Source organism: Chrysochloris asiatica, unplaced genomic scaffold (genome assembly GCF_000296735.1).
Source record: "Chrysochloris asiatica unplaced genomic scaffold, ChrAsi1.0 scaffold00010, whole genome shotgun sequence".
Classification (NCBI taxonomy): Eukaryota; Metazoa; Chordata; class Mammalia; order Afrosoricida; family Chrysochloridae; genus Chrysochloris; species Chrysochloris asiatica.
In genome coordinates, this window is record NW_006408528.1 from 25,656,236 (window position 1) to 25,682,828 (window position 26,593).

At 35.3% G+C, this 26,593-nt stretch overlaps 1 protein-coding gene across 1 annotated transcript in view; it reads left to right on the top strand.

Annotated features, from left to right (window-relative positions):
- Window positions 1-26,593, top strand: part of SEMA3A (sema domain, immunoglobulin domain (Ig), short basic domain, secreted, (semaphorin) 3A) — a 324,888-nt gene that overhangs the window by 177,772 nt on the left and 120,523 nt on the right. The window contains exons 5-6 of the mRNA XM_006834338.1: window positions 5,230-5,323; window positions 17,087-17,206. Coding sequence (XP_006834401.1) covers window positions 5,230-5,323; window positions 17,087-17,206 — 214 coding nt within the window. The remainder of the gene's footprint in view (window positions 1-5,229; window positions 5,324-17,086; window positions 17,207-26,593) is intronic.

A 26,593-nucleotide genomic window follows, 5' to 3' on the forward strand; every position in this document is an offset into this window, starting at 1 on the left:
TATATAGTTGTTGAGTTCTGGTGTGATGCTGTAAGATGTAGTCACTTTTCAGAAACCCTATACAGGGTCACTATGAGTTGAAATCGACTTGATAGCACTTGTTTAAACACACACAAAATGTTTTGGTGATGATGTGAATTACATGTAGGGCTGCTAACCAGAAGGTTGGTGGTTCAAAATCACAGTCACTCAGCAGCAGAAAGATGAAGTTGTCTGCTCCCATAAAGATTTATAAACTTGGAAATTCTATATAGGATCTCTATGAGTCAGATTTTGACTCCATGGCAGTAGGTTACACACACACACACATACACCCATTATTTGCATACTTTTGACATCATTTTAATTTCTCAGCAAAGAAATTCTATTCTAAGGTATACATGATTTTCTTTCTTTTTTAAGCAAACATCTTTTTTTTATCATTTAGAAAAATTACATATTTTTACCTAAATTTATGACTTGGACAAGATTGAGATTAGGAAAGTTATTGCCATGATGTCACCAATGGTTTATAATTTATAAGTGTTTGGATTAGACATTAGCACAGTTATGATTTCCTTTAATACCTTACCTCACCACAGTCTAATAACATTCAGGAAATCCAAAAGACAGAAAGGAAAGTGTGGTCTTGAAATCTAATAATAATCACTGAAAACTGATGCAACCATGAAGTAAAATATGTCACAATAACTTATTTGATATTTTCATGCTATCTGTTAAAGCAATTAGAATCCATTCAAACTAAAGTGTTTTTTTTCTCAAATTTTTACTAAATGAAAACTTGCTCAGATCAGTAAGACATATTAGCCATGCAGTTTAATTGTGTACATTGGTCTTTGGATTTTCTGTCTTATTACTTACATATGTGGTTTATTTAACACTCTTCTAAAACAGAAAGTTATTGGATTTTGGAAAGTCTTCCAAGTAGACCCAAACAATGATCTAAGTGACATATTACAACATAGAAAATGAAAATACATATTCTTAAACAGTGTATTTTGAGACTGGATCAATATATTTAATCATATCCAATAGGTTTTGCTCACTATGTAACATAAACAGCAATATTAGTATCTCTTCCAATCAATCACATTACATTTTTTGACACCTGTAGAGAAGCTAGATTTTAAATCACAGTTTATTTTAGAGATTCTCAATAAAATATTTTAATAAAATGGCAGTTGTGTTCATGTTGAAATATAGTTACAGATTAAGAAAAGCAAAATATTTCTTGAATTTAAATGTCTTTTTCAAAGCTTTTTATTAGAACTTTAGTATTTCTAAAGAACAATTCTCAATGCATTGTGAGAGATTAAAACATTTACATTAATTTACACTTATTAAAATATAGGAAGGCATTCCTACTGTGGGATGAGAAATTTGGATAAGTATGTTGTTGCTGTTGTTGAGTGGGCGTGGGTCCGACCCATAGCAACCCTGTATAGGTTTTCTGAGGAGCCTGAACTGCCGATCTTGTGGTTCAAACTGACTTTGCAGTCCAGAGCATTAAGCCACAGCACCATACCAGGGACTCCTGGGTACGTATGATACTGTTAAGTGCCATGGAGTTTGTTCTGACTCATAGCGACCCTGTACAGGGTTTCCAAGGCTGTATAGAGGAGAATTATTTTATTATGGCAATAAAACACAATCAAACAATGGCATTAATGCATATTTTTGGGGAACCCGCTAAATATGTTTTACTTACATAATTATAATAAATTTCCCCCCCAACCCTATGAGATTTCTATGTTTTTCTTTCATAGATGAGTTTCAGGAATGTTCAGGTATTTGTCTGAAGCTTAGAACTAATAAAAGTCATATCAAGGGGTAACACTCAGTTCTGTCCTAATTAACACCGTTGGATCTCATTACAGAATACAATGGCTATAAATTTTGCACTACAAACATTTTATGAAATAAATGTTACTTTACTTCCCTATGCAGAAATCAAATTATATGTATTCCAGGTCCTCATATCACTAAGTTAGAAAGGAAATTCAATTGTTTTACCTCTTTCTGAAGTCAAATCAGAATACAGAAGAATTACATGGTAGATACCTATGAAGCTGAGTTAAGAGTTACATTTAAAGAAAAGATATTATGTTTCAGTCAAAGAGGCAATGAGCTTCATATATTTACAGGGTTCAACAAAGCAGAGGAAAAGAAAAGAGACCATCTTTGAACAAATTACTTCACCATGACGAAAGATAGTTTTCATCTCCTCTTGAACCATAACTGACATGCTTAACCTCTCTTCCTATGAAGTCTAACCCTTTCACAGTGTATATCTAACGTTACATGAATTTGGAAGCACTTCTCATATACCTTGGCACTGTCTGATTGATTTGGACATAAAATCCCAGGCAAAAAATTTCTCCTACTTTAAGAGATAGCTCCTCTATTTTTGTCAGTAATATGAAACATCTAATGAGTATAAGAAGGAGCTCTGGTAGCGTAGTGGTTACGAATCGGGCTGTGAACCTTAAGGTCAGCAGTTCGAAACTCCCAGCCACTCTGTGGAAGAAAGATAAGGCTTTCTGCTTCAGTAAAGACTTACAGCCTCAGAAACCCTGTACAGGGTCGCTATGAGTCGGAAACAACTAATGAGTATAAGAAGGAGCTCTGGTAGCGTAGTGGTTACGAATCGGGCTGTGAACCTTAAGGTCAGCAGTTCGAAACTACCAGCCACTCTGTGGAAGAAAGACGAGGCTTTCTACCTCCTGTAAAGATTTACACCCTCGTAAACTCTGTACAGGGTCGCTATGGGTCGGAACCGACTCGACGGCACTTAACAACAATAACAATGAGTATAAGAAATGTGTAATATTTATAACAATAGTTTCAACCATACTGCTACTCCTGTTACTTTCTCTAAACCATGAGAAATGATCACATAGATAAATTTTAGTAATATTTTCCTTGATTTGTGATAGTAACAAATCTTCTACTGAGTATGTCTTTTGTGGTTCTGTAGTTATCTAAAGGTCATCAGTTCAAACCCACCAACTGTTCCTGGGGAACCCTACACAGGGTCATTATGAATCAAAATTGACATGATGACACTTACCAACAGCAATGTTTAAATCAAAATGTATCTAAATATTTCTTTAAATGTCCTTGCATGCTTAGCATATGTCATTAAGTTACACATTACTGTTTTACCATCAAAGGACCTATGATAAATGTTTATTTGTAAACAAATCTGACATTTGCTTACATATGTTGTTGTTGTTAAGTGCTATTAAATTGGTTCTGACTCATAGCCTCCCTGTATAGGGCTTCCAAGGAGAGGTTGGTGGGTTTGAACCATCAACCTTTTGTTAGTAGTCTAGTGCTTATCCTACAGCACCACTTCAGATCACCATATAAGTGTCCTTACGTAATTTATTTTGTCACATTATACTAGGAAAATTTGCAACAATGATGACAACTTATGTTAAATACTTATATTACTTTATTATAGTGGTAATAAGATAATAAAATATATTGCATTTATATTGCATTCTGTTGTTTTCAACATATTTTATTTAAATTATTTCATACTTACAATAAATCTGTGAGCTAAATATCCTAATCTGCATTAACTTGCAGGGACTAGAGACTCAATTATAAAAAATAGTCACCAAAGAACCAAAGCTAGTAATTGACTCATATATGCCTAGAACCTAGCTCATTGTCCTTTCCATTACAACTTATCATTATTCTGAGAAAGCCTATAAATTAATGCACAGTGCAAATTTTAGAACTAAGCCGAAGCACTATCATTGCTAGGGGATAGCTAATTGCCAAATACAGAATCAATGCAAGGAAAGGAAAGAATCCATAACTCTTACTCACAGTAATAAAAGTGGAAAACATTTTTGGTTTGCTTCCTTTTCACTTTTCCTCCCTAACTCAGATGAGGTATAAGAGTCATAATTTGAACCGGTGCCATAAGCTCCATCAGAAATATTAAATGTTAAATACAGTGATCCTTATTGACTATAAAATGAACACCACTTACTATTCTAAGGAGATAGAAAATACTTTTATGTGAACAGTAGAGAAATTGCCAAAAAAAAAAAAGGTATTTTATTTCAGTCTGTGGAGAAATTAATGTGCTACTGGAAAAAATCATGCATATTCAGGTCTAATTAATTCCCGGGGCACCTGATTCAGAGCAAGTGCTTCAAAATATCCTGTCTGCTCCAGCGTCACATTATGGTTGCAGAAGTTAGACACATTCTGACTGCAGGCTCTCAGGAATGAGACCTTTGGATATAGTGCTTTCCTGTACCTTTCTACCATTGGACATGTGCATATTTTCATTTGTAGTCAAATTTCTATTCTTATTTCCAAGTGCTTATCTTCAACTAGGCGTCCTGGTGTAGAGCTGTAAGTTATTATGTGGGTCTGCAAAGTCAGTATGAACCAGAAGGTCAGCAGTTCATGCTCCCCAGCTACTCTTCGGAAACATTATACGGGGTGGCTATGGGTCAGAACTGACTCCACTGTACTTAACACCAACAGCAACATCTTCAACTAAAGCCAGCTTACCTGTGATAAAATGTGGCACCTCTATTATTATTCTAGACAACCTCCCTCAATATATATAGTTGGATATTCCCCACATAGAGAGGTGGCTATGGACAGTTTCAGGTGCCTTACCACCTGCAGATGCGGGTAACTCACAAGTGCTTGAGAAGCATCTTAGGACTAAGGGGTCTTGAAAGGAGAGATGGAGGGAAGTGACTTCAATGACTATTTAGCGTTTCCTTTGAGAAAAGGCATAAAGATAGTAAAGTGTAATTTTTATAAATATCCAGATAGTGTTCTGCTATTTTTGTTCTTTATACGTAGGGAGAAAAGGAATCATTTGATGTGAATTTAAAAGACTTTCAAGAACCAGTAGGATAGTTCCTGGCATGCTTATACGATCAAGTGACCACACTCTACTCTGATGGACTTCCTCTTGTTTAGGGTTCATTTATGCGTTATTACTTGCAACATCCTAAATGCTACTAAACTAAACAAAATAACACAAAACAAAACAAAACCCACTAAGCTAAGCAGATATTTAGCTAGTAATAGCTATGTTTTAATCTAGTAAATGAATCATTATCATAAAAGTTACATAAATGAAGATATCTCTAGCTGTACTCAAATATTGACTGTCTTTGTTTAAGTAACCTGTTGAAAATATTTCCATCTATAAATAAATTCAAATATTCCTTTTCTTATCAACAGGATAATATTTTTAAACTGGAAGATTCACATTTTGAAAATGGCCGTGGGAAGAGTCCATACGACCCTAAGCTACTGACAGCATCTCTTTTAATAGGTATGTCAATATAAACATCAATTAAACAGTAAAGCTTCTACAGATAATAATTAGCCTGCAGGTTCTTTTTTATCTACCAAGATTTTCCAGTATTCACTTCAAACTATTTTAAGAAGGTATCTTAGGCTGAGTTTTCTAGAGAAACAGAACCAATGAAGCTTATATATGTATATTTACAAAGAAAAGTTTATTCTGAAGGAAATGGCTTACAACTATAGAGTCCTATGTCCTCTGAATAAGAGAGAGAGAGAGAAAGCGACCGCCCCCTCACCCCACATACACACTCGTTTGTCTTTTGTACTTAGGACCAGGCCACACTCCCAAGGAAACATCCTTTCAATTGACTGGCTGCTCATAGCCAATCATCATAGAGTTAATTATGCCTGTATTAGTACTCATCACCATGGGAATAAATGCATCTCAACTGCTAAGCCAGTGGAAATCCTGGCCTTGTCAAGTTGACAAAGAGCCCTAACTAATACTGGAGCACATCAGCAGTGATATATTTTGAAAAATAAGAGGAAACACTAAGTGTAATTTGGACTATTACACTATATAATAGTCAGTGATTCTTTATATTCAAATGGATTAATAGTATCTTTAAAGTGACTAGCACAATCACATATCCTCACTTGAACTTTTGGAATATTTATTTTGAGATAAAATACTTTTGTTGTTTGTTTCATGAAAGAAGCATTTTAGAAAGAAATTTTGACAAGTCAGAAAGAAAGTGTTGGTCAGTTCTATTTTATTGTTCCAAGATTTGTCACACTCTCAACATTTGGACAACTTAATCAGCACAAAGTCTAATTTGTACAATAGACAGAGACCCACAGCATAACTTGAGTTGACTTGATGCATGCTGGTATCATGTTAGATATGTCTGCTGCATACAGAAGGCTCTCTATATTCTCCTTGTGTGATTTTGGGTCCTAATCTCTTCCTGCTCCTTCTTTTTCTTTATCGAAAGAGAGCTTGTTATGTGATTTCTCTACCCTTGTTTTCTAGTTTTTCTTCTTTCCTGTCTTCCTTTGCATTGAAGGTAGGTGGTGAATACTTAGTAGTAACTGAGGGTTGTGAAGGTAAATATGTGAGACCATGTTAGTTTGCATTGAAAGATAAAGAACAATGTCTATATTCTTCCACTCACCTCTGGACTAGGAATAAATAAAAACAATAACAAGTAGTGATAGATCATTAAGCTTTTATTTTTTTCCTTTGAGCATTTTAACAAAATAAAACACCAAAGATTCTGGGTTGTGATTCTGTTACTAAACAAACTTTTCTACATGTTCTACATAAATTATTCAGCTTTTGCTACCTTTTGTATACATTTTTAAAGCAATGATTTCATAACATAATGATTACACTTCTCACATGTGAGTTGTCTAATTAAATGTTGAGTAATAAAACTCAGTTTTTAAAAATGTAAATTTAGGTTTCCATATAAATTCATAATATTTTCCCAGCCTTTTTCCTTTCACAAATAACTTTTTCCACTAAAAAAAATAGAACTTTAGTCATATTAACTAGAACATTAACAGTGAAGATATATTCTTCTCATATTCTCTGAAGCTTTTATCAGTTTCACTGATGACTTCTATAAAAAGCAAAAGTACTGCAGCATGAATTATTTCAATTGCTTTTCAAATGTAGACAATTTCAGTCTATTTGTTCCATTTATGCAGCAATTTAACAAAAGTTTAAGATCTAAAGGAATGCAGCAAATTTAGCACTCTTGTAATTTTCTTATTCATAGGCAGCTGCATGACTGCATGTATACGATTTTCTCAATGGTCCACACGGTTATTTAAAAGTTATCTTAAACATAGGGGTAGGATCATACCTTGTTTGAACGTGCAGCTATATTTATTTAATTGCACACTAAAAAAGGATAGGTATTCCTGAAAAAGCAGTACGTAAGATTGTGCCTAGAGCAGTTTCATTTGAGGTATGTTTCTCAGTAGGAATTTGTTTGATTATTTATTTTAATATTCAGTTGAGAAAGAATGATGACAAGTAGATATTACATAACTCATATGGTATGCAACCACACAAAGCCCACAGAGAATATGAAGTTGTACTTACAAAAAAAAAAAAAAAAAAAAAAATTACAATAGAATTTCTTTGAAAAAGCTGTGTAGGTTTGTGAAAATGAAAACTGAATAAGAGAAAGTCTTAAGGAGTTAAGGAGAAGATGCCTGGATAAAAGTGAACGGTAGGCATTTCAGAGAAGCAGCCTGTAAATGGAATTTACAATCCAGCATGGTAAAATAATTTAGTAAACTACAGAAGTATAAAGAGAATGTTTATTGGCAGGAAATATCATTCTAGCCAAAATAAAATGATTTCTGAACCAACTGAATAGCATAACACAGAAAAGGGAACAGACCATACTAGATTTAGTAAAATCCTTTAAAATATCTGTTGTTGTTGTTAACTGCCATCGAGTCAATTCCAACCCATAGCTACCCTGTATAGGGTTTCCAAGGAGCAGCTGGTGAGCTTGAGCTGCGGACCTTGTAGTTCAAGTGGCTTTGCAGTCTGGCGCATTAATCCACAGCGCCACACCAGGACTCCTGTAGTACTATTTTAATTCAAGAGCTGTAACGCCCCTTATTGAGGCTATTTGCTTCCTTTATAACTATGCTGTAAATTCTTCCTCTCACAGTACATTTAATTACCCTTGTTAGTTTTTTCTAGGCATTTTCCCGTGTTTCTGGTTTAAAAAGAATGGGTAATAATTTATTGAGGCTCTTTAACACTTATACATTCCATTATTGTTGTAGGTGCCATGGAGTTAGTTTCAACTCACAGTGACCCCATATAGGGTTTCCTTTGAGCCACAGGTGAATTTGAATCGCTGACTTTGTGATTCAAACCAACCTTGTGGTTCAGTGCGGATCCTACAGTGTCACAAACTTTTTGCATATGTGTTTAGCAAATGTTCTGAAATACACAGGTTGTACCTTTTATATTAGACGATAGGTATTGGGAAAACTTATCTTCTAAATAATACTTTCTTCTCATTTTATCACATAAAATAAAACACTTCAACGTGATGCCAGGATGCTTCCTCCTTTAAAACTGGTGTGTGGGTGTGTGATGGGGTGATTTGGCCCAAACCATCTGTAAACTGTCACATAAGAGCTTGACAACAGATTCTTTTTAAACCACTACTCCCATTATTAAGGAGCTCTGGTAGCGTAGTGTTTACAAATCGGGCTGTGAACCTCAAGGTCAGCAGTTCAAAACTACCATTGTTCCATGGGAAAAAGATGAGGCTTTCTGCTTGTGTAAAGATTTACACCCTTGGAAACCCTGTACAGGGTCGCTATGAATTGAAACCGACTCTACCACTCCCACTATTAAGCAGTTTCAACCAGTAGTAAACTTTTAAAATCAAATGAAAACTTGAACAATAGTTTACTTTTGAAAACTCTTAAGCTTAGTATATTCTTTTTCCAAAATGCCTTGAGTTGTTCAAACTAATAGCTTTAGGAAATTTTGGATCCCAACACCTGAAAAATACATGTTATTGTTAAGTATCCTTGAGCAGTTTCAGACTCTTGGCAACAACCCTTTATAGGGTTTCCGAGGAGTGGTTGGTGATTTTGAAACACCAATCTTGTGGTTCAAACTGACATTGTGTTCCAGTGCTTATACCACAGGATTTACACACCAGGACTCCAGAAGGACAGATAGCCATTAAAATAAGTTTCAAAATCTTCTCACACGTCCAACAGTTTTCAAATTGCCACAATAAAGTTAAAATGTGTATCTCCTTTTATAGAGATAATTTCATTAAAATGAAGCTGTAGCATTATTTATTTTTAAATGTTTTTACTTTATCCACCTGGAAATATTTTTATGACTTTGCTTAAAATGTCTTTATTAAAGGTAGCAGTCACGCCCCTGCTCAGAATAAATGTCAGGTGTGAATACAATACAAGAATAAAACGCAGTATCTTTCCCACTAATTAAGTATTACCACACATTTTCCTGATGTGAAAGGAATAGTCAACAATAGTCAACTTGAGAAGAGTTCAGTTTCCTCACTGAAATCTTTTTTTAGACCTTTCAGGACTAATTATTTAGAAATATTCCAACACTAAGAGATATTATTGAGAATTCTGGGGCAAGATGGTAGAGCAGTCAAACATAGTGAACAGACCCCTTTAACAAGGACATGGAATATCAAGTGAACAGTTGGTGATCCGGGAACCCTGAGGTTCACAGGATAGGTCAGAATGGTAGATTGAGAGACAACTGAAAGAAGAAACTGAAACAACAGCAGTGAGAGAGAAGAAAAACAACTGGGCAGTCCACTAACCTGGAGCCATCATGAGCTTTTGTGGTCCACTGTCACTTCTGTGGCCAAGAGGCACACAGGACACAGCTGGAGGTTGGCATCAATGGGTTATGGTTCTCTCTTGTTTCCTGTGCCCTCACCAGCCCAGCAGCCTTTGGTACCCCTCCTACACAGACCTCTTTCTGGGGTTAGCCATCAGGCATGCCATGCCCACATCTGGGGGTGTGTGAACCCACCCTGAAGTACACTACACAAACACTGAACAGAGAACTATGTTCACACTTCCAGTCTCCAACACATCTACCAGGATGGAGATAGTAAGTGCCTGAAAACATGGCAACATACGATCAATTAAATATGCATAGGACAGACACCAGGCAACAGGCAATTACAACTTACACAAAGATACAAGGCAGAGGTCCTGAAACAAGTGATCAAAATACAAAATCAGAAAATATAATACCAGAAACATTTTCAGAATTACTTGATAAGGAATTTAGAATAATGATGTATAAGTACCTTCAATGGATTAAGAGATTGGGAAAACTTTGTATGAAATCAAGGAAAATGCAAACAAAACTTTAGAAGAATACAGGGAAATACTACAAGAACTAACTGACAAAATAAAATGAATAATTAGAAACCATACAGAAATGGAGTTCTAGTGCTGTAGGATAAGCACTGGTCCACAAAGCCAGGTTGAACCTCAAGGTTGGCAGCTCAAACCCACCATTCCCTCCTTGGAAACTCACTAAGAGTCAAACAGACTTGATAGCACTTAACAACAACATACAAAAATAGCAATTAGAAAGTTAGAAGACTAATACTAAGACTTCAGAAACAGATAATACACTGAAAGGACAAAGAGGTAGAATTGGATCAATGGACTGCCACATTAGCGCTCTGGAAGAGAAATTTATCAATACTCATGTGCTAGAGGAACAAGCAGAAAAAAGGACCCCCCAAAAATCCAAAAAAAACCTAAATTTTCAATGGGACTCCAGAACAGGAAAAGTCTCCAAAAGATGAGAAGATATACATACAAAAAGTTGAATGAACTCCAAACAGGAGAGACCCCCAAAAGTAATTCAGCAAGACACATTATAATGGTTGTTGTTAAATCAGTTCCGTTGAGTCAGTTCTGACCCAGAGCGACCCTGCATTGGGTTTCCAAAGAGCAGCTGGTGAGCTTGAGCTGCTTATCATGTGGTTCAAACCGACTTTGCAATCCAGTGCATTAACCTGCAGCACCACACTAGGACTCCATATTATAATTGTTGTTGTTAATTATATGTGCTGTCGAGTCCATTCTGACCTATAGCGACCCTGTACAGGGTTTCCGAGGCTGTAAATCTTATGGGAGCAGAAAGCCTCATGGAACAGTTGGTAGTTTCGAATTGCTGAACTTAAGGTTCGCAGCCCGATTTGTAACCATCACGCTACCAGAGCTCCTGTATTATAATTAAACTTACTATAATTAGACTTATCAAAACCAAAGACAAGGAAAGAATCCTAAGAACACTCAGAGGAAAAAAGAAAATTTACCTACAAAAGAGAACTAATTAGACTAAGCTCTGATTTTTCAGAAGCAAGAAGACAATGGGATAACATAGAAAACTGTTAAAGAAAATATTGCCAACCAATAACCATATATCCAGCAAAATTGTCTATCAAATATAATCTCAAAATTAAGACATTTCCAGATAAAATAGGAATTAAAAGTACTTGCAAAAACCAGACTAATTTCACAAAAAGTACTATATGGAGTTCGCAGAAAACAGCCTGAGTTGAAGTTTCATGACAATATCAACCAGAACTGATTTGAGTGCTTACTCATTTCTGTAATATAAGGGGACTTTGAAAAGTTCATGGATAAATGGAATTAAAAAATAATGTAATATTTTCACAAACTTTTTGAAACCCCTTCATATATATGGAAAGAGAGAGAGAGCAAAACAACGACAACAACAAGCCACCCTGGTAACAGTGACTGCCAAGAGGATCACTGGGAAAGAGATTTTGTACCCTATAGATTATATATGTATTTTTAAATTTTCATCATATGATACATAAACTAATAAAAATGTTCATTATAAAAGGGAAACACAAGTTTTTTAAAGGCAGCAATAATATTGGAATGTAGAAGGTGACCAATAAAAATTAAAATGTAAGAAAATTGCTGTTCTGTCTACACAACACTTTAACTTCAAGAAAATGGATTTCATCTTTGCCTTGTGTGTGTGTGTGTGTGTGTGTGTGTGTGTGTGTGTGTGTGTGAAGAAAGAAAGAGACAGAGAAACAGAAAGAGAGACTTTTCTTTTGCTCCTTCTGTTTCTAATTAGTCTGTGACTCTGTGAATGGAATTTACTTAAGGTGTTAACAACATAATGGTTTGGTTTTTAGATTTGTTTGAGTTTTGCTCACATCCATGTCACACTTTTCACCTGTGGCAGTAATGTTTCAGTTTCATCAGGAAATGTTTTTTTGCCTTCTGTTTCTCCTCACCACACCCTTCTTAGGAATTGTAATCCAATACATTAACTGATCTAAGCCACATTTTTACTTCATTTTGAGCTGTGAACAGAAAGTTCAGAATGTGTATGAACTTCAGTTTAATACATGTGTCTCTTGGTATGTCAACCATGGAGGAAATGCAATCCATTACACTTTGTTCTTCTCAGTAAAGAAGGCTTTCCTCAGAGACAGTTAAGAAACCTTACAGTTAAGAAAGAATGGTGGGTGATGCACTCAAATGCAATCTTTGTATTTCACAATTTCTAGATGGTTGGATCCATCTGTCAGCACTAATTTATCCTAGTCCAATGCATTATATTCTATATATTTTTTTAGAGGTTTGGTGACTTGTTGGACAGAGTTTACACCCCTGATTTTTTTGATACATACAATTCCCCAAATATATTCTCCCACCATCAGTTTTATGAAATTAGATAAATATGTTTTCTTCTGTAGGATAAGCACTGGACTGCTAACCACAGGTCAGTGGTTCAGACCCACCAGCTGCTTCTAGGAAACCTTATGCAGGGTCACTATGGGTTGGAGCTGATTGGACAGCTCTTAACAACAACAACAAAAAATCCTTAATATATATGAAAAGTCCTGAAGTGTGCATCTGAATCATAATGCCACTTGAATCATCATTGTTGTTTTTATGTGCCGTGGAGTAGGTTCTGACTCATAGCGATGATGTTGTTGTTGTTGTTGTTAAGTGCCGTCGAGTCGGTTCCGACCCATAGCGACCCCTGTACAGGGTTTCCGAGGGTGTAAATCTTTACGGGAGTAGAAAGCCTCATCTTTAGACTAGCATTAATCTAATGTATTTCAGATTTACAAGAATAGTTCTATTAAGGTCATAAAATCGACAAAATTAACACAAAGCTCAAGAATCAACATATAATTTGGTAATTTCATTAATGACAGCGAATGTCATTGAGTCTACTCCTATTCATAGTGACCTTTCCTAGGGCGACTGAGGCGTTCAGTCTTACGAGAGCAGAAAGGCTCATGTTTTTTTCACAAGAGTCTGGTGGGTTTTAACCTAAGACCTTGCAGTTAGCAGTCCAGTGCTTATCCTACGATGTCACTATGGCTTGTTGTTGCTAGCTACTCTCGAGTTGGTTCTGGTTCATACCAAGCCTATGCACAATAGAATGAAACATCATCAGCTTCTGCGACATCCTTACAGTTGCGGTTATGTATGAGGCCATTGTTGTTCCTGCTGTGTTAATCCGTCTCACTGTCTTCCTCTTTTTTGCTGACCCTCCACTTTAACAAGCATTATATCCTTCTCCCGGGACTGATTTCTCCTGACAACATGTCCAAAATATGAGACGCGAAGTCTTGCCATCCCTTCTTCTGTCTGAACTTCTTCCAAGACAGATTTGTTTGTTCTTCTGGCAGTCAAAACAACAAAGATGCCATAATTTATCTGGAACAATCTTTGCTATAGAAATCTCAGCAGTAAATCAGACCTAAAACCAAGCACAGAGAAACAAATATTGAGCATGAGCATCATCAATGGCCACCTAATCAGCTAGCACTCTTGAGCTCACAGAAGTCATTCTGACCCAAGCCCAAAATAATATTCATATGGAGAGAGGGGTCGTTTTCTATGACTAGAAGCAAATGAAGCCTGAGTTGTATCTTCCTCTAGCTCATGTCGATTGTTTAAATCTGTTTTTAGTAATGAGTTAGTCAGCTCTTCTACTGAGTCTTTCTCTGAAGACCTTCTCATCTGTTGCAAAAGAGAAAGAAAATTAGCCTTAACTGTTTATGCCTTCATTTGTATTGATTTATGCCCTCTTCACATGTCAAGTGCCTTTGAATAGTTTCCAACTCAAAGAGACCCTGTATAGGGTTTCCGAGGAGCAGCTGGTGAGATTGAACCAATGACCTTGTGGTTCAAATTGACCTTGCAGTCCAGTGCATTAACCTATAGCACCACACCAGGAGTCCTTTTATAGGAGTATATAAAAAGTGTGTTAATAATAAAGTTATAAAAATACACATTATAAAATATCTAACAAAAGCAAGTTTCTGAATCCAAGTAACAGTTTCCTTGTTGTTGTTTTTTTTTGTTTGTTTGTTTTTTTTAACCACCTCCCTCAATTTATATATTAATCATAACAATCATTATTGAGGCATTGTCTTACCCTAAAATAAACTGAATACCAAAAAATCAATGTTAAACCACTAAATAATGAGAGTTTTTAAATCTTCTATTTCTGAATACCCATCCTCTAGGATATTGTCTGTCTACCTTCGGATATGTATTGTTGACGTTTTCATCTTTTGATTGTTCTTTTTTCATTTGTTTTCTTTGTTCAATTACCAATCTCATATTTCAAAGACAACAGAGTTCCACTAAGAATTTAATATTTTGATTTTTCAAAAGAAAAACCTGAGGTATCTTTGACTAGTATTCCAACATGAAAATCTCTGTAATTGGCATGAACAGTTTAAGCTGCTGTACCAACACTTTTGTATCTAACACCTTCTTTTCCACATAGACCAAGAAACATCTTAAGTTTAAAAATCTATATCTTGTATTTATCAATTATTTATAAACAGAGTGTTAGCCTTAATAAAAATGTTATGATGATTGAGGCTAGATTAGCACTAAGAAATATTATAAATTTAAATATTTTGAGATTCCTTTGAAATTTATACATAGTTTTTTTACAGAATTTTTGTGTGATTTTAGAACAGAGTTTCTTCTTCTTTGACTTCTGGTCAAGTATATTAATTGCATAAATTATGGTTAGAGTAAGTCAGATGTGAGTTTGATATTTAACTAAGTGAAGAGAATGTAAAATGATTTTGAATCCAAAGATATCATACTGCAACCATTAAAATGACATATGATCCCTCTTCATTTAGCTAATAATTTGTATTACATATATTTTCTAGTTAGTGTTTATTATTCTTAATTTACAACAACATAAAATAAATGATCATTGTTTTACTACTTAGTTGTCAGCATAGGTTGCTTTCTATTCATCTTGAAAACATTAACTGGATGTTGCCTGAGTAGATAGTCTCCATTGCTCTGGACTTTAAGATAAATTCAGCTTCTACCAAAGGAACTGTTTTAGGTTGGATCTCTGGGAATGTTTACTTTATATTACAAAGTCCATACTTGCAAGTGGAAATTTAAGATATAAACAAAAATATTATATAAGGAATCAAATTAGTGAGAATTTCCTAGATACCTTTATAATTAAGGAGTCATAGAAAGTTTCCCTTTTATCTAGCAAATGTGAAAATCACTTAGAAATGGTTGTGCTACATAAACTGTTTAAGTTATAATTTATGTATGCCCTCTTTATTCTCTAAATGTTTTCCAAATCAATGAATGCAAAACATTAATATACCTAAAATAATCAATAAAATATTGAGTTTCATTCTAATATCCTGGATTGGGGAAATTTTTACAAATTGTGTTTTGCTTTATAAATAATTCATTGTAGATGAGCAGTACAGTTCCTTCTGTGAGAAAGAACCGACTCGATAGCACCTAACAACAACAGAAAGGCGTACAATTTCATGCTTCTCGGGGCTCAATGAATCAGATTGTATTTGGTTTTACTGAGCAACATGGTAGTCTTACCATGCATTTTCTGTAAAACAATAATATGAAGCACTTTCTATTTAGAGAAAAGAAAGCATACATTTTACAAACTGCAATTCATTGAAGGAGTATTAGGGTTTAGTGTAACAGGGTTGTGATTAAACAAACTTGGGTTTGAACCTTCACCTTGACTTTCTTAGTCATTAGCTGAGCAACCTTGAGTTTCTTGAACTATAAATAGGGATAGCAATATTTACATCATGGAGCTGTTGACAGAACCCAGCGAGATAATTTAAGAGCGTCAAGCCCAGTACTTGCTGCCTGACAAGCACAGATTGGCATTCAGTAATTATTAACTTGCCTTTCTTCCCCACTTCTTTTTTTTTTCTCTTCTACTCCTTAGCTCTGATTATGATTCCTGCATTTTTCAACTCTCACCTAGAGTTAATTCAACTTAAGTAGGACTGAGTTAATGAACAATGGAACCTTAAATCACAACAATACACAATATCAGTTTTTATAATTTTGTAGTGATTATAGCCTGTGATTTTCTAAATTGCCTCAGTTTCAAACAAATTTCTATACTATCTGAGGTCATGTGGTAAACTTGTGGTTGAATTGGGTGATACTTGATTCCAGGTTAATATAATTATCCTGCTTATTATACAAAAGTAAGAAAAGAAAAAAAAAAAAAAACAAGGATAAGACATCTAGCAAGGAAAACATCAATCTTTTAAAAATTATACCAAAATCGAATTAATTCATATCACTGACAAATATACTAGAAATTTAATTTCTATTAAAATTAAAACTACAATAGGATTTAGTCAAAACACCTTAGTGCACTAAATAAGGATATTAGAATAATAGTAGCTTTAAATGCATAAAAACAAATGCTGTATTAAATATAGTTGCATGTTGCATTTTGTGAGTTTTTCACTGATTCTAATAGAAGACATGTGTGCTGTAAGATAAGCAATGGACCATAAGGTTGGTTTGAATGCAAAGTCTATGGTTCAAATTCACCAGCTGCTCCTCAGAAAGCCTTAACAGGATCTCTATGAGAAGAAAGCAACTTGACTTGATAGCACTTAAAAACAACAGTAGAAAGATAAACAATTTCATGATTTAGCAAGCCCATTGAACCAGATTGTATTTGGTATTCAATGAATAGTCAAATAACAAGTAAATTATTAATTGATATAATATACCTTTCTGTAAAGATATATGAAAAGTGATGATGAAAATAAAATTTCTATTTTCTTTTTAGCATGATTATCACATGAAGCTTTTTGTTTGTTTCATTTTCCTTGTCTTGATTGAAGTAAGTGATGTGTATGTGATTTCCTTTTTTCAAATACAGATGGAGAATTATACTCTGGCACTGCAGCTGACTTTATGGGGCGAGACTTTGCTATCTTCCGAACTCTCGGGCACCACCATCCCATCAGAACAGAGCAGCACGATTCCAGGTGGCTGAATGGTGAGTGGTGTGCACAACAGCATAGATTCATAGCAGGTGTAACTGTATTACGTCAATGGAAAACTTTCCCTTTCCAGTTTATACACTCTAACTGGAGATTTAGTAAGATGTTGAGCTAATGGTGGTGACTTCATGATTGTGGGTGTGAGAAAATTGGGCAAAATGAGAAAAAAGAGATTAAAACTGTAGGATAATATTTACTTCATGCCAAAATTGAAGTTTCTCAGTAGCTAGTTATGGAAAGTTGTGGTCTGGACACATGGAAGGGAGGCAATGGAAAGAGATAAGATGACTCACCAATCCTGTCTTCTAGGGGTCCCACAACAAATCTCACAGTGAAGTATTTTCTTTCTTCTAATCTCTCACTATTGACTTAAGAGACCATATTACTTATTGAATAATAAAAAAAAATCATAACACTAATAATAGCATCACATTGATTGGCAATGTTTTAAATATTTCAAATACATCAATTTTCTTAATAATTAGATTCTCCTTTACTCATCCTAATGCTCCCGCTTCTTCTTTATAGGGAAGCAAATTAAAGCTAATATTTTATGAAACCTATTAATTAAAGTTTTGGCACAAGAACCCAGTTTCTACTACCACTGAGTGAATTCCAACTCATAACAGCTCTGTAGGACACACCAAAAATCCTTAGGGTTTCTGAGACTTTACATTTTTACAGAAACAGAGAGCCTCATCTTTCTTTCAAGGAGTGGTTGGTGGGTTCAAACCACCAAACTTGTGGTAGGCAGCCCAATGCTTAATCCAGTGTGTCAGATGTTGTTAAGTACTGTTGAGTCAATTCCGACTCAGTGACCATGTACAGGGTTTCTGATGACTTGCTGGTGGGTTTGAACTGCCAACTTTGTGGTTCAAACTGACTTTGTGGCCCAATGTTTATCCTATAACAAAACCAGGATTCCACCAGGGTGCCATATATATTGTTGTTGTTATTAAGTGATGTGGAGTCTTTCTGATGCACAGTGACCCTGTATAGGGTTTCTGAGGATGTAAATCTTTTGCAGGAGCAGAAATCTTCATCTTTCTCTGACAGAGTGACTGATCGACTCAAACAGCTGACCTTGTAGTTTACAGTCCAGTTCTTATCTATACACACACCCAATACACACACACACACATACACACACATATAGCTATATATATAATTTAGCAAAGCATAAAATGCTAAATTTTAATGCACTGGATGGCAAGGTTGGTTTGAACAACAGGTTAGTGGTTCAATCGTACCAGCTGCTCCTTAGAAACCCTAAACAGGGTTGCTATGAGTCAGAACCAACTCAACAGCATTTAGCAACAATAACAAAGTAAATACTTTACTAAAGTAAATACTGATGGAGTCCTGGTGTCATGCTGTAGGATAAGCACTGATCCAAAAAGTCAGTTTGAACCACAAGGTCAGTGGTTCAAATCTATCAGCCACTCCTCAGAAAACCTGTGTAAGGTCTCTATGAGTTGGAACTGACTTGATAGTACTTAAAAACAACAATAACAAAGTATATACTATTAGGATTCTTATTTTGAATCAAATAATCCTTACATTACCTCATCTAGAAGTTTATTTTTTAAATCTCTACACAGTCACAATTCAACAGCACACAATAGCCCATTCATCAAAGAATTTTTATAAAAATACCCATAATATTCTCATGGTTTTATTAAGAAACAATTATTAATCCATATTTATCTTTAGTTTCCAATCTACAAATTAAAGTTGCCCAGTCTCCCAGTCCATGAAGTTTGTTCTGGTTTCACATGATTGATGAATAGGAATAGAGCTTACTCCATAGTATGATGCTTGGTTATCTCATCCTTTGAACTTCTGCTGCACTTGCTTTGCCTGTTCTTAGGACCCGGCAACCTCAAAGTTCATTTCATTACTTCTATTCTTTGTTGGCTTGGTAGAGAAAAATCACAATTCTATATATGGAAAATCTATTTGTAACTTCAGGTGACTGTGAGTTTTATGTATCAATATTTGTTTTGTATTGCCAGGTACTTCAAAATGACTATTCAATATACATAACGAACTTCAACTTAACTCAAGTGATAGCTCTTCCCTCCTGCCATATCATTTATGATTTTTCTATTTTTTTAAATGTATTAAGGAGAAGGGTGTGTTCTTTAGCTGCCAAGTTTGGTGCATCTGCCTGTGCTCTTAATTACATTGACGTTCTTCCAGAAATCTACCTATTTACATTTCTTTTACTATTTTTGTCTCCTCTTCACCACTTATTTTTGTACTAGACCTTCACACTTGTTCACTTGTGCTATTCAAAACCCTTCTTTTAATTCTGTATTGGCACAAAGCCCCATATGACTAAATCCATAACCTGATTAATACTTGTTATCTCGAGTTTTTTACTATCTTTAGTCACTTTCCAGCTTACTTAAATCAAATAACATGTTCGTATGAAAGTGCTCCCTCTAAAGATCAATAATGACTTTCTAGACTTTTCTAAAAAGCAAACTCCCACAAGTATTTTTTTATGCTCACTATTTGAAAATACTATGCTCACTGACATCATCTAATCTCTTTGGTTAGAAATATCCTTCTTTTCTTGCATCTTTGAAAAAACATACTTGGTCATATGTTGTGAATGCCTTAGAGTTGGTTGTATATAGCGACCTTGTATAGGATTCTCGGGGAGCAGCTGCTGAGTTTGAACCACAGAGTTTGTAGTTCGAAGTCCAGTGCTCATCCTACAGAACCACACCAGGAGTGGAGGTGGTGGTGTTGTGCCATGGAGTCGCTTCTGACTCATAATGACCCTGCATAGGGTTTCCAAGTCTGTAAATTTTTACTGGAGCAGAAAGCCTCACCTTTCTCCCATGGAACAGCCAGTAGTTTCAAACTGCTGACCTTGAGGTTAGCAGCCTGACTCGTAACCACTATACTACGAGAGCTCCTTAGGGGTCATATAGGCTCAGTTTAAATGGAATTTCTTCTGTAAAGAATAACACTGAAACAACTGTGTTTCCCTAGGAAATTTGTTCATATTTTGACTTTAGAATTTACTTTCAGATTCTGTTATGTTCAGTTGTATATACAAAGGGGCTTCAAAAAGTTCTGGGAAAACACAACCATAAAACAAAGGCATTGTTTCATAAACTTTTTGAAGCACCCTCATATATCTGTCATTCCGTAGCATTTATATCACAACATAGTTCCCACTGACCACAGTTTATATTCAAATAAAGTGATGATTATTTCATAATACTAAAGGATAAGGACTTATTTTAAAGTTTCATACTCAAGAAGGCAAAATTAATAAGAAAAAAAAAAACATTTTTAACATTGGTATCTAGTCTGTTTGGAAACAGGAATATTTATGTAGGAGGAAAAATATTTATTTTTATTTAGAAAGAAGGAGACTTTTATCTACTAAGAATTCTAAAGGGCATAGAGGCTTTCATTGTCCCTGAGAAATAAAATCCCATTATAAAATGGAGTAACATAAAGGAGAGTATAGTATCCATTTCATTTTTATGAACTTGGAGAAAAAAAAAAAAACACAAAACAAAATGTTAAATTAAAGCTCCTTTTGTGGGGCACACTTACATGTTGACAGCTGAGTTTGAAGAATTGACACTGTGGGAAAGCACAGTCATTGTCCGCAGCTCTGTATTTCATCTCTGAAAATGTGTAGCTCATGCGAGAATTCAGTTATCAGTCTCTCAGCACTAAACGTGAGAACCGAGCTTTCCAAATTAGCACAAAGGTTATATATGACAGGGTGCAGAAACCAGAACTGTTGCAAGATGGAGGACGTAGACATGTTTGAGATAGAACCAAGGGACTGTGAATCACAGGCCTCATGAAATTAAATACCATTCCAGAGTAAAATTGGAAACATAATGTTTACACATTGATGCATAAAATAAATGAGTTTTGAGGCATCAGCATACACTACACAATCATTTCTGCTGCCAAAAGTAATAAATTACCTTGCAGGGTACTTTTTCAACTGTCTTCAGGGTTTTTAAAATTAATTTTGGCATAGGGCTTTTTGCAAACCAATTAAACTCTTTCAAAACAGTTAGCCTCTTTCAGATGAATTTTAATTCTTGTTTATGCTAAAGAAAAACAACAAATGAATAAGTGGTCTATAATTAGATTTTGAAATATCAAGAATTTTTAAAAATGGGATTTCATTAGTATCATAATTAATCACTAAAATGAATATAACTGTGCCAATAACTTTGAAATTCAGTTTCATTTTAAGAGGACAGATTAGGAATAAATGGCATTTTTAAATGAGGACATTTAAGAGAGAAGGAGTCTATCGATTTTTAACATAATTGCTTTCTTTACCCTCATCATTTACACAAGCCTGTAATTTAAGTTGACTGAAGGTTAGAACAACATTTGATTTTAGAAAATTTACTAGTACAGAGTTCAACATGATATGCTCACTATATTGTGCTCTTCTTTTCTTGTGCTACATAAATTCTCTTTATATTGTTGAAAATTCTAATTCCAATTTTGTCTACTAATCATATGATACACACAGAAAATTACTCTCCATATATTCTCCCTAAAAGAAAACAAACAACATGAGAGGATGTCAGTGATGTTAGGCTTCTATTGTGACACTCATCTCTTAACATTTTGTCAGTAAGTCATGTTACCTGGAGTCCTGGTGTGGCTCTGTGGGTTAATGTGCTGGAGAAAGATGAGGCATTCTGCTCCCATAAAGATTTACAGCCTCAGAAACCCTATGCAGGGTCACTATGAGTCGGAACCGACTTCACAGTACTTAACAACAACAACATATATTCCTTATATATATTTTCGTACCCCTGATATGGTGCTATAGGATCAGCACTGAACTGCAAATTACAAGGTTGGCAGTTCAAATCCACCAGCCACTCCTCAGAAACCCTATACAGGGTCACTATGAGTCAGTACCAACTCAATGGCACTGAACAACAACAATATATTCTTTAGGAGAGTCCTTGTGTGGTGCTATAGGATAAGCATTGTACTGCTAACAAAAAGGTCAACAATTAAAACCAGTCAGCCATTCCTCAGAAACCATAAACAGGGTTGCTATGAGTCAGAACTGACTTGACTGCATTTAACAATAACATAGTATTTAGAGGGAAGCTGTCTAGCACAATGATTAAGCAGTTGGCTGCTAAACAGGAGGTTGATGGTTCAACGCACCGAGTGACCACGGTGGAGAAATATGAGACTATCTGCTCTCATAGCTGAGAAAACACAGTAGGCAGGTCTACTCTGCCACACTGAAATCACTGTGTCAGAATCACCTTGATGTCACATACTCTAGAGTGAGACAACTTTGGTTTCCCCTTGATTTTGCCCCTCATCTTTAATGGTACATTTCTTGTTGTTAAGTGCCATCAAAGTTAGTTCCAATCTATATGGACTCTGTATAGGATTTCAAAGAAGGAGCTGGTGAGTTTGAATGGCTGATCTTTCACTTCAAACTAACCTTGTGGTTGAGTGCTTATCCTACAGCGCCATATTGTAAGCATTTAGTGGAGTTCTGGTGTGGCATGGTAAGATAAGCACTCGACGGCAAGGTCACTTTGAATCACAACATAGGTGGTTCAAACTAACCAGCTACTGCTCGGAAACCCTACACAGGGTCGCTATGTGTCAGAACTGACACAACAGCTCTTAGCAACAACAACAAGAAATTTTAAAACGCCATTTATATCTCTATTTTCTATAGCCTTCTATTGCAGTAATGTGCTTAGGAAGCCTTGTCAGACTCATTCTGCCAGTGATTATATTTTAGTTAGGGTGAAAGGGCAGCCAGAGTCAAGTTTAATATATGAAACCTCATGGAATCTTGAGAGAGTCAAGGCCTGGTGAACACAAACAAACCTAATCACAGTGCTCGGAGTGTGAGGCCTTCCCACTGATTTCAGAGAGACCTGCTTTCCTTTAGTGGCATTTTCTAAATGGATCGTGCTTGTGGATAGACTCACCCACTTACTTTTTTTTCTGTAATTGAAATGGTATGTAAATCATCAGTGTACTTCCTCTCACTTGTCACACTCAGAGCAGGATGGACTGCCCTTTTTGGAATTAGCATAGCTTCCTCTGTGGTCAGTGCTCTACCATATCTTATGTTCTTCTAAGATGCAAATTGCTCCATCAAGATGCATTTGTAGTTAGAAAAATGGATCAGGAAATATGACTACAAATAGATCATAGAGGCACAAATTAATACTACACAGTACCAGATATCCCAGGAACTCTGGTAGTAAAGTGGGTTATAAATTGGGCTGCAAACCACAAGGTTAGCAGTTAGAAACTACCAGTTGCAACCAATTGCTTTTTGGAAAAAGATGAGGCTTTCTGTTCCAATAAAGGTTTGCATCCTTGAAAGCCCTATATAAATTCACTATAAATTGGAGTAAACGCCACAGCACATAATTACTACCACCTCCTCCATTTCTAGATATTCAATCTCAACTTACTTGAAACTCTTCTGATAGCTGTTTTAACTCTATAATCTATGGAGGAATAAATTATGTCACAGTTTGTGGCACTGTAGGATAAGCACTGGACCTCAACTTTGATTTGAACCACAAGGTCAGCAGTTCAAACTCACCAGTTACCCCTCAAGAACCCTATATAGGGTCCCTATGAGTCAGAACTGATTTGGTGGTACTTAACAACAATGTTGTTGTTGTTTTTGTTATGTGCCGTGGAGTCGGTTCCGACTCATAGGGTTTCCAAGGCTGTAAATCTTTACGGGAGCAGTGCGCCTCATCATTCTCCCGTGGAGCAGCTGGTAGTTTCGAACTACTGACCTTAAGGTTCACAGCCCGATTCGTAACCACTATGCTACCAGAGCTCCTTAACAACATCAAAGTGGGAATTTTTTAGTAAATAAAATGGATTATCTGTCTTTGTATAATTTTAGACTTAATGATGCCCTTTTGGATTATTTTTGTATCTTAATTAAGTCAGTAATATTTTGCTGACTTTTGGAGACAAAGCCCTCTTACTTTGTAGCTGTTTAAGCAATTGAGCGAACTCCTGGTATGGCTCTGTAGGATCACCACTGGACAGTGAACCACAAAGTCTTCAGTTCAAACCCCCAGCTGTTCCTTGGAAACCCTATACAGGGTCACTGTGAGTTGGAATCAAGTTGAAGACACTTAGCAACAAAGCCGTTCAGTACTCTGAAAGCTCAGTGATCATTCAGTTCAAACAATAGCAAAGGTTTTTTGGTTTCAAAACGTATGAAAGAAGGAACAAGGATGCAGTCCTTTTTGACTTTCATATTGCATTTTCTATGAGCTGTACTATGTATTCATTATATGGCACTTCTGGGATAGCAATGTACACAGACACAAATAAAAAATGACATTCTTTATGGTTATTTTTCCACTGAAACATGTGTCAGTAATCATTTAAAATAAGAATTAATATCTATAAATACAACCATGTAGCAATTCCAGTTTTTCTGTTCTTAAATTCCTTACCCAGAATTGTTTTTTATCTTAATAAATTAGGCATACCCCTTCTAGTATAACTTTTGCAAAAACCAGAACAAATCATTTTTTTGTAAGTTCTGATAAATTTAATAAAATCACTAAATATGCTTTTTTTTCCCTTAAAGAGCTTAAATTTGCCAAAATGTACCCCATGATTTGATTCTCCTTTCCAGAGGTCAATTTTTGCTCACATTTTTCCTAAAGAATAGAATCATTTTTAACATGTTTTATTTGAAATTGCATTGCAATAATGAGGAAAAATAACTTTAAAAAAATCTACCTGAACAAAATTGTTAGGATTTGTAATTTTAAATTTTAAAAAATAATAGTCTAAATTGTACAATTTTGAAAAATTACATAGTCACAAATTTCCTAACTGCCTATTTAGGAGTTAACAGTTGGAGGGTATATATTATCATTACATTGATTTAAAATAATCACACATTTCACATCTTGGACAATTCTTTACATTAAAGCTAGCTTCTCTTTTTCTTTTGGGTCATATATTTTTCTGTCTGGTATCACCATCAGTTTAATGAAAGCTGAGCCTGTCTGTACCAATTTCCTCTTCTATAGTCACTACATTCAGAGCACAGTGGGCCTCAATAGGGATTTACTGCTGACTTGGTAATCTGGGTTCATGTGTGCAGTGACATCAAGCAAGAGATTTACCCAGAGAAGTGGATGTCATGACAATGTGTGTAACCATGGTGTGACTGGCCTCCTCGACATGGCTCTCAAAAGCTTTCCCTCTGTGAAAACAGAAGCCTGTTTGCAAATTAATTAGTTTCTGGCGGCAGCTTGATTGTTGACCCAGAGTTTGTAGAGTGGAAAAACAATCAGATTAGTGTGCTCAGGGTAAAAGACCAGTGCGCACTTGCGTGTGGCTTGCTCAACTATTGAAGCTATGAATGGAGTGAAACAAATTCTTTACTGAGAAGCCTAAGCAGAGGTTAAGTGTGATGAACCTAGAGCCCCCAACAGCAGGGGCTGGGGAATTAAAGGATTTTAGCCAGATAAAGCTGAATGACGGGAAGCAATGCTATTGAATTTTAATGGCATGGAGAGTTTTGATTAAAAAAAAAAAAGACACTTGTGACATTCTAATCACAGTGAATGGAAAGAATACATTTATAATAATATTATATTAAATGTAGACTTAAAACAAATATTTTCAGAGTGGGAGATTTCAGATATTTACAGAATGAAAGATTTTAGTTATCATATCTCAGAGTGTAATATGATATCTAAATTGAAAGAAAAGTTAAAAAGTAAGCTATTTTCCTGTATTGACAAAAAATATGTTGGTTGGTGTATTACACCAGCTATTTTACTAGGTCTAATCTTAACTTCCAATGCTTTATGAAATTAATCCAGAATCAAAGAGAAATATTGACTCATGAAAATATATTCTGTTATTTTTGAAAACATTAAATTTGATCCTTTTGCTGAGATATGATGTCTGCAAGTTTAGGACAATGAATTCTGGATGCTTTTCTTGATGATTAATGTATGTTTTAATCACAAAGTTATTGTTTTGGCTTAATTCTGTAAAATTACCTAGCTCAATAAGCTATATATACTTTTCTTTTTAGATACTTCTGGCAGATGTCTCCCTGAAATATAGCCCTGATCGCAATCATAATACTTACCCATTCAAAGCCAGTTTTGTGTCTCCATTTACAAGCAAATTGAATCTATATTTCACTGCTTGTCAAGTCCTTTATAATCTAATCCTAAATAACCTCTCCAATATTAAACAACCATTAAACCTTTTCATACTACCAGTGGATTTTCAACTTTCCTCTGAAGCCCATGGCATGTTGTTACTGTGCATACATACATGCATGTATTTATCTCAGGGCTTACCACCCCGGTCTA